The 15,669-nt window shown below is 39.5% G+C and overlaps 1 protein-coding gene across 16 annotated transcripts in view; it reads left to right on the top strand.

The window, feature by feature from the left end:
• Nucleotides 1-15,669, top strand: part of ppip5k1a (diphosphoinositol pentakisphosphate kinase 1a) — a 114,172-nt gene that overhangs the window by 54,879 nt on the left and 43,624 nt on the right. For 4 of the 16 annotated variants that reach the window (XM_061887331.1, XM_061887322.1, XM_061887328.1 and 1 more), the window contains exons 19-26: nt 1,315-1,538; nt 5,388-5,515; nt 5,598-5,712; nt 5,797-5,904; nt 10,412-10,528; nt 10,622-10,762; nt 11,611-11,704; nt 14,586-14,711. In XM_061887331.1, coding sequence (XP_061743315.1) covers nt 1,315-1,538; nt 5,388-5,515; nt 5,598-5,712; nt 5,797-5,904; nt 10,412-10,528; nt 10,622-10,762; nt 11,611-11,704; nt 14,586-14,711 — 1,053 coding nt within the window. Of the gene's footprint in view, nt 1-1,314; nt 1,539-5,387; nt 5,516-5,597; nt 5,905-10,411; nt 10,541-10,621; nt 10,763-11,610; nt 11,705-14,585; nt 14,712-15,669 lie in introns of all 16 variants that reach the window. The other 12 variants (XM_061887321.1, XM_061887327.1, XM_061887330.1 and 9 more) reach the window with 5 other exon arrangements.

Below are 15,669 nucleotides of genomic sequence, written 5' to 3'. Positions count from 1 at the left end.
TTGATTGATTGAAACTATTATTGGTAAATTGCACAGTACAGTACAGTACATACTCCATACAATTGACCACTAAACGGTAACACCCGAATAAGTTTGTCAACTTGTTTAAGTCGGGCTCCACGTTAATCAATTCATGGTAAGTCCGCATGTCAACATCTCCGTTCGATGCCACACGCCCACACCATCAAAATGCGAGGCAAACATTTCCAGATCAACACTGTATGAAAACAATAGTCAACAACAGAATTTAATAACGTCCGTAGTAACCTACCACATAGCGAAGGACGAACACTATTGGATTTTCTGTTTTGCAGCTCATTTTTATTCGACATTTAAAATGTCTCCGACAATCTTGCACTTTCTGTTTAGAAAATGACAAAGTTTGTGTTACTGCTTATTAACTGTTTAATAAATACAGTTTTGGTCAATTGACTTAGTTGTGATTTCCTTCTCTTCATGAAAGTTAAAATGAGCATAAATAAATGCTGTATGAATAAGAATGTTTTAATGTAGACACATAGAATCATCATACTGCTGGGATTATATGTATCAAATGTTCATTCAGGGCTAAGGCAAAATATCGAGATATATGTTGTGTATCGCGATATGACCTGAAAATATCGAGATATTAAAAAAAGGCCATATCGCCCAGCCCTAGTTCGAACTTATATTTGTCAGTAGACTAGATATGGAAGCGCTAAAAGTTACTAAATGGCTGATGAGGAGAAGACGCAATCAAAGTGGAGGCACTTAAATAAGACCACCCACAAAACGCAGGATTCTGGTCTGTAAAACATAATCCGTACTAAATGTTGAGCAAAGAACCACTATTACATGTTACATAGACCACAAAGAAGTGTTTAAATCTCGAACAAAGAATCATAATCTGACCCCTCAATAGTAACGGAAATTCTCATCACAATCGTTTTAAAGTTGTATAAACGTTTACTACCGTAACTAAATAATGCATTTCTATTACCAATAGAATATAGTCACCAAACTGTGGAAATGAATATAGATGTTAACTTTGTACTACTAAGCCAGTCTGCTGCTCTGCACTTTGTGCTGATAAACTTTGGCGGCCTGTTGCTCAAACCTCCAAAAAAAGATTGCAGCCCATATCTTCTGGAAGTCAATGTGTTCCTCCTGTACAGCAAAATCTTAAAAAAAGAAAAAAAAATTACACTTATTTGAATAAATGTACTAGTACAAGACCGTACTTTAGCCCCCATTTACTGTGTGAATAATATATATACTTTTGTGTGTGTGTCACTTCATATCCTGTAACCAACCTTTCTTTTCTGCTGTCTATAGACCTGCAATTGTACCACAGTGAGACATTGGAGCTGATGCTACAGCGCTGGTCCAAACTTGAGAGAGACTTCCGCATGAAGAACGGTCGCTATGACATCAGTAAAATACCTGACATTTATGACTGTGTCAAATACGACGTTATTCATAATGCCACTCTGGGATTGGAGGACACACTGGAGTTGTTCAGACTTTCTCGTGCCTTGGCTGATATTGTCATTCCACAGGTAAGACATGGATTTAAGATTTTAATGCCTAGAAACACTCACAAGGTTTCACTTCGCCTCTTTATATGCATTGTGATGTATTACAATTTCATTTAGCTCAGCTGTGATAAGGAGCCAGATTAGAATCTGTCTAAAGAAATGCACACGTCTGTCAAAAAATGCATTTTGATGCTGAAATACTTGATGTTTCTTCAATTTGAAATAAATATCCAAATAAATTCCCTTTAAAGGGAAACTGCACTTTTGGAGGGGGAAATTGTACCTATAATTCACAATTCTTATGTAAGACAAGAATACATGTTTTTCTTTTTTTAAAGCATTCTAAAAAAATAAATAAATGCAATCAAATGTCCACTTACAGATAGTGTCTCTATTTTGCCAATAACGTGCTCCAAAAACATCCAAACTCCTCCGACGTTTTGTATAAATGCTTTAGGTGTAATGTATAATTCATAACAGCATGTCATATTTATATATTTTGATCATTTTAAGCATTTGGCGGCGCATTAATTACATTTTTTTCTACATTTAATATGCTTCCTTGTGCTCTACATAACATGTAATGGTGGTTCTTTGGTCAACATTTTGCAACGCTTTCTGGATGAATCATTTTGTGGGTGGTCTTATTTACTCCACTTGACTGCATCTTCTAGCCAGCCATGTTGTAGTTTTTAGCGATTCCATATTGAGTGTACTGTCAGATATGAATTTAAAACTAGGGTTGTCTAAATACCAATATTTTGGTACCGGCACCCAAATGTATTTTGATACTTTTATATTTTTCTGTATAAATGGCACCACAAATAATTGCGTTATTGGCTTTTTTTTAACAAAAAATCTTAAGGTACATTAAACATCTGTTTTTTTAATGCAAATGAAGAACCATTTTGTCCTTAAATGAAATAGTGAACTTACTAGACAACTTGTCTTTTAGTAGTAAGAAAGCAAACAAAGGGTCCTAATTTGTCTGCTGACATATTCAGTAACATATTGGGTCATTTTTCATTTTACTATTTTGTCAAGATTATGAGGGACAAGCGGTAGAAAATAGATTATAAATCCACTTATTCATTAACTGTTAATATCTGGTTATTTTCGTTTCAACAAGTTCTATCTACACTTCTGTTAAAATGTGATAAAGACTTACTGTATTTTTGGGACTATAAGTCACAGTTTTTTTCATGGTTTGGCCAGGGGTGTGACTTATACTCAGGAGTGACTTATGTGTGAAATTATTAACACATTACCGTAAAATATCAAATAATATTATTTAGCTCATTCACGTAAGAGACTAGATGTATAAGATTTCATGGGATTTAGCGATTAGGAGTTCTAATCATGTTCTATATGTTATAGTTATTTGAATGACTCTCACCATAATATGTTACGTTAACATACCAGGCACCTTCTCAGTTGGTTATTTATGTGTCATATAACATACACTTATTCAGCCTGTTGTTCACTATTCTTTATTTATTTTAGATTGCCTTTCAAATGTCTATTGTTTGTGTTGGGTTTTATCAAATAAATTTCCCCCAAAAATTTGACTTATACTTCAGTGCGACTTCCATTCATCCATCCATTTGCTACCGCTTATTCCCTTTTGGGGTCGCGGGGGGCGCTGGCGTCTATCAGTGCAACTTATATATGTTTTTTTTTCCTTCTTTATTATGCATTTTCGGCAGGTGCGACTTATACTCCGGAGCGACTTATATTCCGAAAAATAAGGTATTCTTCTGTTTGGATGCTTTACATTAGTTTTGAATGTTACCACACATTTAGGTATCAATCCAATACAAAGTGGGTCATACAATGGTCATAATTTAAGTTCTCATGTGTCCAGGGACATATTTTCTGAGTTTATGTATATAATATGAATTAAAAAAGCAAAAATATTTTGTGATGATAAAAAATATTGATGTAATCACAGTAGTATCAACGGGATACGCTCTTGTACTTGGTATCATTACAGTGGATGTTAGGTGTAGATCCACCCATGGCATTTGTTTACATTGTGACGGCGGTGAGCTTTCGCTTCCTTCTATGGGGTGTAGTGAAGCAATTTTAGCTATCCCTCATCCTGCAGGGATATTACTTGTAAGAAACATACTTTATTTGTCCCCATGGAGGCAAGGATTAGTGACTTAGAAGAAGCTAAAACACTGCCGATTGCGGATGGACATTATCCGCTAACTAGTTTGCCATGTTTTAAAGCTCCTTTTCCTGAGGGTGTTTTTCATTAGTTTTTAAGCCACAATGCGTCAATTCTCCCTTTTCTGTCTACACACTGTGTCTGCTTATAACTACTCCCTGACTGCGCTGCCGAACATGCTCCATTCCTCGTAAAACAAGCAATGTCATAACTTGATGACGACGCGCCGTCATGCCTGTAAATAAAAATTTAAAAAATGGCAAACCGTCTTTTCAAACAGAGTATAGTACCGTTATTGATCAATTAGTACCGCGATACTGTACTAATACTTGTGTACCATACAACCCTAGTTCAAACTATATGCTACTTTGTATTAGAAATGGCAACAAGGGAGGAAGCATGTGCAAATTTAAGCCATTTTGCCCCGCTACAAGAAGATAGAGGAAAAAACGTGTATATTGACTAGAGAGTCCGACTACAATGGCGGACTCTCCCAAAGCTCTTCGGGTAAAACTTTACCATATGTGGCGATATCCATCGACGTCACCAAAGAGGAAAACCATCAGGAAAATTCCAAGCGGCTCGTTTGGAGGAAGTATGAAGCAGAGCAAGCCTTCATCTACTGATTTTCGGGACTTATGGACATCCGAAATACACAAACACAGGTAGCAATAGATACAAAAAGTTGGTTTTTCATAGTAAGTCCCTTTAAGAAGAAATTAAATTGAAGTTTAGAAAGTTTCCCCAGAGAGAGAGAGAGTGTTGCCTCTGGAGAAACTTCTAGGAGTAGAGCTGGTTTAAAATTTTAAGCAGGTGAAAGGTAACTTTTTCAAAGTGATGGTAGTCTGGCAAACTTAAGTCACCAAAAAGGCACACAAAATCCAGCACAGGCATGCAAGTCCAAAAAAGTGCTGCAGACTAGTAGGGTAGAATCCAATAGAGTTTTGATTTCCAAAGTTTACAAGTTATCACAGAGAAACAATTTTTTTTTTGAAGCGCAAAAATACTTTTCTAAAAGGACATGGCTATGACATGTTGCCACTCAAATTCAGGTGTGCCCTCTTTTTGATAGCTTTTTTGCTTGGTCAATAGAAGCCTGTAGTAAATTCACTTCATACTTAATTTATAAATTCAGAATTTTTACAGATTTTCCGATTGGTTCATAGCAGTCAGTTATATCACAACTCTTCACATCCGTGTACACAAGGACAAGCATAATAGTTTTCCACAGACAGCCAGCCTTCTCTCCAGACAATCGCGTGCGTCTTGCTTACAACCTACTTCAGCATTGCTGTTTTGGTGACTGACTAAAGTCCTTTTTTTCGGTGTAGCACTAGTCAATAGTGTGTAAATTATAAGCTATATCCATCCATTTATACTACATATTGCTTTTTTTTTCACGTTAAACAAAAAACAAATTTTTTAGGCTTGGCAGCTTTTATTTTGGTGCGTGACGATCAATTACATGTAGGGGAAACCTTGAGTTACATAAATCTTCTCTTATTCAAGGGAGCCTTCTGCTGTAGAAACAAAGGTCCTGTGGTCCATTGTACTGAGGCCTTAAGGCTTCACAAAGCTTATTACTTGTCGTACTAAAATTGAGGTCCTACAAAATGGCACCCCACTTACATCAACAAAAAGGTGAAGATTTCTTGGAGTTGCCTTCCAACCCCTCATTTTGTTATGTTTTGCTGTAGGAATATGGCATAAACAAAGCTGAGAAGCTGGACATTGCATATGCCTACTGCCTTCCACTGGTCAGAAAGATCCAGCTTGACCTACAGAGGACCCATGAGGATGAGTCCGTCAACAAACTGCACCCTTTGTGAGTTTGACATAGTTGAAATGATCGTCGCAGCTTTGGATGATATTTGAGAACGTTTTTAAGATTGACTTCGTGTTTACAGATATTCTCGTGGAGTGATGTCACCTGGACGCCATGTGAGGACACGTCTCTATTTCACCAGCGAAAGTCACGTACACTCTCTGCTGAGTCTTTTTCGCTATGGTGGTTTGCTTGATGTAAGTGTTCCCACCTTAACTGAGTCATTCAATCTGCCTGGGATCAGGCTGAAACTGAGTTTATATGTGTTTTATGTGCTACAGGAAGAAAAGGATCAGCAGTGGAATCGTGCCATGGATTACCTGAGCGCTGTCTCGGAACTCAACTACATGACTCAGATTGTCATCATGTTATATGAGGACAACAATAAGGTATAGATTTTATTGCAGTTAGACTATGAATTTATAGTTTGTTGTCTAAAGAACACTGTTTGCAGTGTTTTAATCCTTCATCCATCCATCCATCTTCTTCCGCTTATCCACGGGGTCACGGGGGCAGCAGCCTAAGCAGGGAAGCCCTGACTTTCCTCTCCCCAGCCAGTTCGTCCAGCTCTTCCCGGGGGATCCCGAGGCGTTCCCAGGCCAGCCGGGAGACATAGTCTTCCAAACGTGTCCTTGGTCTTCCCCATGGCCTCCTACCGGTTGGACGTGCCCTAAAAACCTCCCTTAGGGAGGCGTTCGGGTGGCATCCTGACCAGATGCCCGAACCACCTCATCTGGCTCCTCTCGATGTGGAGGAGCGACTACTTTACTTTGAGCTCCTCCCGGATGACAGAGCTTCTCACCCTGTCTCTAAGGGAGAGCCCTGCCACCCAGCGGAGGAAACTCATTTCGGCCGCTTGTACCCATGATCTTGTCCTTTCGGTCATAACCCAAAGCTCATGAGGATGGGAACGTAGATCGACCGGTAAATTGAGAGTTTTGCCTTTCGACTCAGCTCCTTCTTCACCACAACTGATCGATACAGCGTCCGCATTACTGAAGACGCTGCACCAATCAGTCCTGTCAATCTCACGATCCACTCTTCCCTCACTTGTGAACAAGACTCCTAAGTACTTGAACTCCTCCACTTGGGGCAGGATCTCCTCCCCAACCCGGAGATGGCACTCCACCCTTTTCCTGGCAAGAACCATGGACTCGGACTTGGATGTGCTGATTCTCATCCCCATCGCTTCACACTCTGCTGCGATCTGATATAGAGAGAGCTGAAGATCCTGGCCAGCTGAAGCCATCAGGACCACATCATCTGCAAAAATCAGAGACCTAATCCTGCAGCCACCAAACTGGATCCCCTCAACGCCTGGACTGCGCCTACAAACTCTGTCCATAAAAGTTATGAACAGAATCGGTGACAAAGGGTAGCCTTGGCGGACGGAGTCCAACCCTCACTGGAAACGTGTCCGACTTCCTGCCGGCTATGCGGACCATGCTCTGACACTGATCGTACAGGGAACGGACCGCTACAATCAGACGGTCTGATACCTCATACTCTCTTGAGCACTCCCCACATGACTTCCCGTTTAATAATCCTATTAAACATATTTTTGCATTAATAGGCTCTTTTCCACTAAAAGTTAAACTTTTGGTTCCTGGAACCTCTAATTCTTGGAACTCAAGGTTCCTGTAGAAGTGTGTGGTCTGTGTTTCCAATGCATTTCACGGTTCAGGGTAGTTTATACAAACCAGGCTGACGTATAGAGAAGTGGTTCAATATATTCATGTAAATAAAATGAAAATATTAGGTCACAGTTATTTTACTAAAAAGTAATTACTGTATTTTTCGGAGTATAAGTCGCTCTGGAGTATAAGTCGTACCTGCCGAAAATGCATAATAAAGAAGGAAAAAACATATAAGTCGCAATAGAGTATATGTCGCATTTTGGGGGGAAATTTATTTGATAAAATCCAACACCAAGAATAGACATTTGAAAGGCAATTTAAAATAAATAAAGAATAGTGAACAACAGGCTGAATAAGTGTACATTATATGATGCATAAATAACCAACTGAGAAGGTGCCTGGTATGTTAACGTAACATATTATGGTAAGAGTCATTCAAATAACTATAACATATAGAACATGCTATACGTTTACCAAACAATCTGTCACTCCTAATCGCTAAATCCCATGAAATCTTATATGTGTAGTCTCTTACGTGAATGAGCTAAATAATATTATTTGCTATTTTACGGTAATGTGTTAATTTCACACATAAATCGCACCTGAGTATAGGTCGCACCCCCGGCCAAACTATGAAAAAAAAAACTGTGACTTATAGTCCGAAAAATACGGTAAATGAAATACAAAGCAATAATACACAAAATGCTTTGATTTAAAAAATAAAGTGAACCAAATTGTTCATAAAAAGTTTTAGTGGGTTTCCATAATTCACCCACGGAACTTGAGTGATGGTTAGAGAGTTCCGATCAGACGGGTTTGAAGGGAACACATTTCCGTTGTTGTGCACGGATTAGAGAAAGGCACGAATGTAGAGTACTGCGCCATTGTTTCTGTAAATTGCTGAAAGTCATCGAAACACTCCTCTTTGGACTCCCTTCCTTACGCGCTACATTGGTGACCCCGACGCCAGTCCTGCTGAAGTTTACGGAAATGTTAACAAACATCAAACGATGCAAAACGCAAAGTTCTAGTATTCGTCAATTGCTGCAGTTTTGTGAGTCGTCTGCAGCAACGGGATTCGGACAGGCTGAGGCCCAGTTCGCGCTCCATGGTATTATGGACAATGATACCAGGTGCCATTACCACGTCGTGTTAGCGCTAGTGAGCTCCACGGCAGCCAGAGCAGTAAGCTTTTTTACATTAACAAATATGCGGGGCTCAAAGTTTACCTCCCCAAAATTTTTAAACCGTCATGGTCATACCAAGCTTGACGTCTCCTTGCGATTGAGAAGCCAAATTTCCTCTTCATAAAGTTGTTTGTGCGTCACATGCCACCACACGTCCAGACATGGTCCGCCAATATAGCTATCACTGAGCCATGTGATTTGGCAGAGGACGCGAATCTATTCTTCCTGGCCAGCAAGCCCTTTACCCATGACATACTGGCCCCGACACGTAATCACAGCCCCACACTTCAGGGTGCGCACCACCACCGACAGCCGTGCCAGCCCTGGATTGTGATACAGTATTTTTCGGATTATAAATCGCTCCGGAGTATACATTGCACCAGCCGAAAATGCAAAATAAAAAAGGTAAAAAACATACATACGTCGCACTGGAGTGAGTATAAGTCACATTTTTGGGGGAAATTTATTTGATAAAATCCAACACCAAGAATAGACATTTAAAAGGCAATTTAAAATAAATAAAGAATAGTGAACAGCGGGCTGAATAAGTGTACCTTATATGACGCATAAATAACCAACTGAGAAGGTGCCTGTTATGTGTACGTAACATATTATGGTAAGAGTCATTCAGATAACTATAACATATAGAACATGCTATACGTTTACTAAACAATCTGAATATAAAGCCGATGAAATCTTCTTCCTCAATGTTGCTTCTAAACAACTCTGCCAACTCCAAAGGTATGCGCCGCTTCCTCTTGTCGTTTTCTGCTGCATATTTCACTACGTCCAGCTTGTAATCTGCAATACATGATTTCTTTTTCGGTGCCATTTTTGTTCAGGCCTTCTCAGTTTTTATAAGTTACCGCCAACGTTGAAATGATCAATTTTAATAGCTACGGGAGTAGCATATAGCAGTTAGCATCCCATGACCCACAATGCACTTCTGCCATGACCCTCCCCCGCCAAATTCCTATTGGTTGATGTGTGTGTGACAATTGCTGACATGTGTGTGAGGATTGCTGACATTTTCTTTGTCTCTTCCGTGAATTAGATAAATAATATTTCATATTTTACGGTAATGTGTTAATAATTTCACACATACTGTAAGTCGCTCCGGAGTATATGTCGCACCCCCGGCCAAACTATGAAAAAAAACTGCGATTTGTAATCCGAAAAATACGGTACTTTCATGTACGTCTTGCTGCCAAGGCTAAAAGGTGCCGCTCCCCTTGGAGATACAACGCTATGTTAAACGTCCTGCCAGTTACAGTTGACGATGTCCCCGGCGGGGCGTACGGACCACCTTTGACGTCCTCCAACAACACCCCTAAGTGCACAAACACTGTGCACTTATGATTTAAAGGACTTTTTCACAGCTGACAACATCTTTTTTCCCCTCCTTGGCGCAGAATTTTTGTGCGCCCTCGGACTGCTCGAGAAGGTCGACGCTTTGACCTTCTCTTTGTTCACTTGTGTTTGTGACAAGGGGATGTATAACGGCCTCTCCAGCTCGCTCCCTGAAGGCGATAAATACCAATAGATCCTCAGCGGGTTCCCTGCTCATTCCACCTTTTCGGCTCCTACAACTAAACATGGGGTCGAGACCAAAGGCCCTCCCATCCATGCTAGAGCCTGACTGCTCACCCCAGAGAGACTGGCGGCTGCTAAGTCCGAATTCGCCGGCATGGAACGCCTTTGTATCATCGCCGCTACACATTGTTGATGTTGGATGGAGTTTGGCGTCCGTTCGGCGACTACTGGTGCCTCAATGATGCCACCACGCCCTATCGGTACCCGGTCCCCTACATTCAGGGCTTTTCTCTGCATGTGTCAGGGAAGTTCCTGTTTTCCAAAGTGACCTGGTACGGGGGTACCACCAAGTCCCTGTGGATCCGGCAGACTTTATTAATATAAACAATTTAATTAGCGCACATGGAGCTTTGTTTATCATTTCTCGTTCTTTTTTCTAAATTAATGTTTTTAATTTGCATAGAAATTGAAATACACTCATTTTTATACTAGCATAAGTATTTAAGATATTCTTTGGGGTTGTTGTTTTTTTTTTAAAGGATCTCACTTCAGAGGAACGGTTCCATGTGGAGCTTCACTTCAGCCCGGGAGTGAAAGGTGTTGAGGAAGAGGAAAATGCACCAACAGGCTTTGGTTTTAGGCCTGCCTCTGCAGAGGTAGCGCGACAGGTATTTCATAATAAAGCTATCCAACTATATGTGATTATACTGGAGTTTACAATAGGGGTCAAATCTTGGCTTGTCATTCAGAATGGGCAAAAGCAGACAGACCCTGGAAGCCTGGAAGACCTCTCACGCGATGAAACTGATAGAGCTGTACCGTTGTCTGAGCCCATCACCATCCAGAGAAGATCACCACTTATACGCAACCATAAAACTGGATCAATGGAGGTTAGCTGTCGACATAAGCTGTTAGCTTATGTAAACATGTCGTAGTATTATTACATTTGTCATTATCGCCAGTCATTGTGAAACATCGACTTAACTACTGTCTAGTTACACAGCAGTACAAAATGCATAGACTCCCTTCCTTTTCTGTGCAAAGCAAGTTTCAAAATAAAAGTATTAACCCGGATCTGCAACAGCAACTAAAAAATGCATCCATTTTTTAAGAATAGAAATTACTGCATTAAAATAAACTTTAAAAGAAAAATACAGTTCAAACGATTCCGTAGTGACCACTTAAAGGAAACCACAAAAAAGGCCACTATCTACAGGTTGCCACTATACGGAGGTTGGCAGCCATTTGAAATTTGCATGAGAGTGCTGTTTGGCATGAGATAATTAAATGCAGATATAAGTGTAATATGTACGGTACCACTTCCACTGTATGCAAACATCTGTTTCAGGTTTACATAAACCACAAGTGAGCATAATTGAATAAATGATCAAACTTAAACTTTATGGAAGAAAGAACCGGATGCTGTTGCAAAGCTGCAGAAATTTTGCTCAGATGGGGGAGAGCAAAACAGCAAGTACAATACACAATCAAAATAAATCTGGATAATTTTCAGAAGAGAACATGCAGTGTGTAATAGTTTGAATAATATTTGGTGCAGCTGTAAAACAAATGTTAAATTAGGTTTAAGACTTGGAATTTTCAAGCGTATTTGCTTTCTTTAGATGGGTTAATTACACTTTTGGCCATTCTTTGTTTTACTGTTTTATATCAAAGTAAAAACCTGTAAAAGTTTGCCATGATTTTAATTTTGAATCTGTGGGTGTGTGTTTTACTCCAGGTTCTGTCAGAGACTTCATCCTCCAAAGTAGGCAGTTATCGCCTCTTCTCCTTCTGTTCTCGCCAGTCGCCTGACATGAAACAAAGTGGGCTAGGTGAGTATCACAACGCTGTTGTCAAAGTGCACGTGTTGAAATGATGTTCCAAGTTGACCGTGAGAAACGAATGACCTGTCCAAACAATTTATTTATTATCTAAACAAATAAGAAATAAACCATTAAAAAGTTATATTTTCATCATGTGTAAAACCTGATGTAGTCAAATGGTCATGACAGAAACGTCAAATGTTACAAATGTGCATGTGTGTTTATAGCTTCACTTGATTTTCAGTATTTACTGTAAATGTATCACTTAAATAATTGTTGTCTCTGTATATGTAATTGTGCATCTATGTGTTCAATACACTGCCTTGTATCACAGTATGGGTTAGAGCAGGATTTTTTCCAAATGTATGACAGTGAGCCTCTTAGAACATAGTATGGCTGTGTGCCTCTTTTGTTAAAAATTGTATAATCTGAAGCCGATTTTGTGGAGTTTTCTGTCTCATCTCACCATAGGAACTAAAAATTTGGCAATTTTACTTATAACCTTTCTAAAACCACCAGATCCCAGTACACGGGGCAGAGTGGTTGCATTTGTGTTGCTACAATAACTGTTAGACAACCGTTGTATAAATACACATATGGTATAAATCTAAGTAACTGGATGAACGTTTGCTAAAACTTTAACCAGACCAATTTTGGAAAATCACAAGACTATTCAAACCACAAGGACTCCATTTGGCAAATTTTGAAAAAATGCAAGCTATCCAAGAGCAGCATATGTCATGCAAAATTTCAAAAAACAAAACCCCAAATGGCACAAGTTCATCGCCTTTTTAAGGTTATATATAGTCCTTCTACCTTTACGAGTTTCTATCTTCTACCGCTAAAACTCACTGAACAAGCAGCTGCATTTTTTGGCTATGTCCATGAGAATAGAGTTAAACGCATATTTTTCGATGCATTTTAGCCTCTCGTCCAAAAGCAAATATCTGCCTATGTGCTTAGCAGGTATCTTTGTTGTTTTAATTGTTGTGCCTTCTGTTACCACGGAACATACTTCCATGTTCCCTTTCACCGTAAGCACATCGCTTAAAATTTGTTGCGTCTACCCATATATATCCATATATATATACATTGTTGTCCCACTGTGTATAATAATCTTTCTACTGACTGATTACGTAACCTACCTGCGAGTTTCTTCTTCCTAACTGGTTACTCTCTGCTGTAACGCGGTTCCAGTTAGACTTCTGTTGAAGTGTACAAGACACTTATTCTTTTGTTGTTTCACTATTTCACAGTCAAGCTGGTTTAGTGGTTAGCACATCATCTCCTCTCCGCTTGCCTGTGTTTTTGCTCTGTAAGCAGTTCCACATTTTAGAACTGTTTGTATTACTTCATTGATTTCTAACTCTACCGACAGATTTATATTGTTTTTTTAACTCCACTTGTGTAGATGTAAACGTTTAAACACCGCAGTGGGCAAAAAATCCTCTTATCCAATAGCAAAGATACATATATTTTTACATCTACAGTAACTATCAAATTCTCCAATGTACTTAAAAACTAAGGTCATCCTTGTTGATCCAGGGGGGTGTCCAAAGCACGTGACATGCAGCTAATTTCTTTATTAGCCCTTGTCAAATTCAAAAAATACAATTACTAATAATAGAACAACATACGGGGGAAAAAGCGACAGTGAGGAGAACATTTGAAAAGTTGATGCTACATATTTTTTTTTTTTGGTAATTTATTTTAGATATGCTGTAACCTAAGCGTTTTTTGGCCCTTGAATTTTTTCCATCAAGTTACAAGCACAAACATGAATATATTTTATGTAAAAGAGGCACACATTTCGAAACTGGATGGAAAATAATACATCATATGAAATTATTTTTTGTATATATTTTATTTTTATTTTTTTCCCAAAAAAAACTAAAAGTTTAGCGTGCAAAAGTATTCAACCCCCATTATTTAATCTTTTTGGAATCACTTTTCACAGCAAGTTTTTGGAATCCGTCCTAACAGCTTTGCACATGGCGACATTGAAATATATTTAAACATTTTCAGTATGCAGCTTGGGGTGGAAAACATTTGGACACCCGTGATGGAGACCTTGTAGATGAAAGAGAACATTGTTATCGATATTTGATATCTTTCTAGCAAGCTTCTCAAGCCCAGGGTTTATCAGAATCAGAATCAGGATCAGAAATACTTTATTAATCCCTGAGGGGAAATTAAGATTTTCAGCACAATCCCATTCAAGATCAGACAAACATTACAGGGAGACAGAACAGGATCGGTGACGGGTCTGCCAACTTCCGGCGCCCCTTACAAAAAAGGTGAGAAACAGGTAAACGTTCGGGGGTAAGAAAAACAATCAGTCTAAGCCTGGGCCCCTGGAGAAGGGGTCCAAATTATAAAGTTAAATTAAGCTTTGGAGTGTTTTTTCTCAATGTTTTGCAGAAGTAGAGACCTTAAAACATAAAAAAACCTGCCTTTTGTTCATTAGAGATTAGAGATTATAATAGAATGGTGGTGTACATTCATCCTTGGTGGTGACTTATGGTGATGCCAGACAAACTACCAGACAGGTCTAATTATGTATTGATAAGCAAATATTTGTAAATCTGCAGTTTTGCAATAATTTTCAGCTGTCATCATTAGGTAGTTACTTAAATGTTTCTTAATTTTTGAGGCTGTGTCTTCTTACTGTAACACTCAATTGTGGTGGTCTCCACCTCTTGCAAGAAGCGAGGACATGGAGAAAAAACGCTTTTACAAGTTGCATGGGTTCCTTCGAGCCTGTCTGCATGTTTGATCTTTTTCTATTTTCTATCTGTCTCTTGTCTCTCTTTCTGTCGCTCTTTGGATAGTTATTTGAGTAACAACAGCATGGTATGTAGTGGTAACTAACCCCCCGCCCCCCTCGCAGGCTCTCAATGTGCCGGGCTGTTCAGCACCACTGTCCTAGGTGGGTCCTCTAGCGCACCTAACCTGCAGGACTACGCACGCGCGCACCGCAAAAAATTCTCCACCAGCAGTCTGTCCTACAAAGACGGTATGTGTTTAAGACGCCGCACAGCAGATAAAACGGATGACATCTCCTTGAATACTAAACACAACACAAAGAATAAGGATGTGTGGAGATGTAAACATATAGAATACTGACATACACAGTGCATCCAGAAAGTAATTACAGCGCTTCACTGTTACAGCCTTATTCCAAAATGCAATACATACATTTTTGCCCTTTAAAATTCTACGCACAATAGCCCATAATGACAATGTGAAAGTTTTATTTAGAGATTTTTGCTAATTTATCAAAATTAAGAAAAAGGCCACATGTGATTATTCAGTTGGTTAAACATGATTTTGAAAGGTACACCTGCCTAGATACAAAGTCCCACATTTGACAGTGTATGGCAGAACACAAACCAAGCATGAAGTCAAAGGAATTGTCTGTAGACCTCTGAAAGAGAGGATTGTCTCGAGGCACAAATCTAGGGAAGGGTACAAATAAAATCCCCCGCCTTAAAGGTCCCAATAAGCACGATGGCCCTCATCATCCCTAAATGGAAGAAGTTTGGAACCACAAGGACTCTTCCTCGAGCTGGCAGGCCGCCTAAACTGAGCAATTGTGGAGATGGGCAAATTGCCAAGAACCTAATAGTTACCCTGTCAGAACTGCAGGATTTCGTCTGTGGAGAGAGGAGAACCTTACAGAAGGACAACTATCTCTGCAGCAACCCACCAATCAGGCCTGTATGATAGATTGGCACCAAACAAAAGCCATTCCTTTGTAAACGTTTTCCAAAATAGACCTGAAAGACTCTCAGACCATGAGAAACAAAATGCTTTGGTCCAATGAGACAAATATTGAATTATTTGGCGTGAATACCAGGCATAATGTTTGAAGGAAACCAGGCACCGTTCATCGCCAGGCAAATACCATCCCTACAGTGAAGCATGGTGGTGGCAGCATCAATGCTGTGAGGATTTTTTTCAGTGACATGAAC

Source organism: Nerophis ophidion, linkage group LG25 (assembly GCF_033978795.1).
Source record: "Nerophis ophidion isolate RoL-2023_Sa linkage group LG25, RoL_Noph_v1.0, whole genome shotgun sequence".
Lineage (NCBI taxonomy): Eukaryota > Metazoa > Chordata > Actinopteri > Syngnathiformes > Syngnathidae > Nerophis > Nerophis ophidion.
This window is presented reverse-complemented; position numbering and strand designations above follow the sequence as displayed.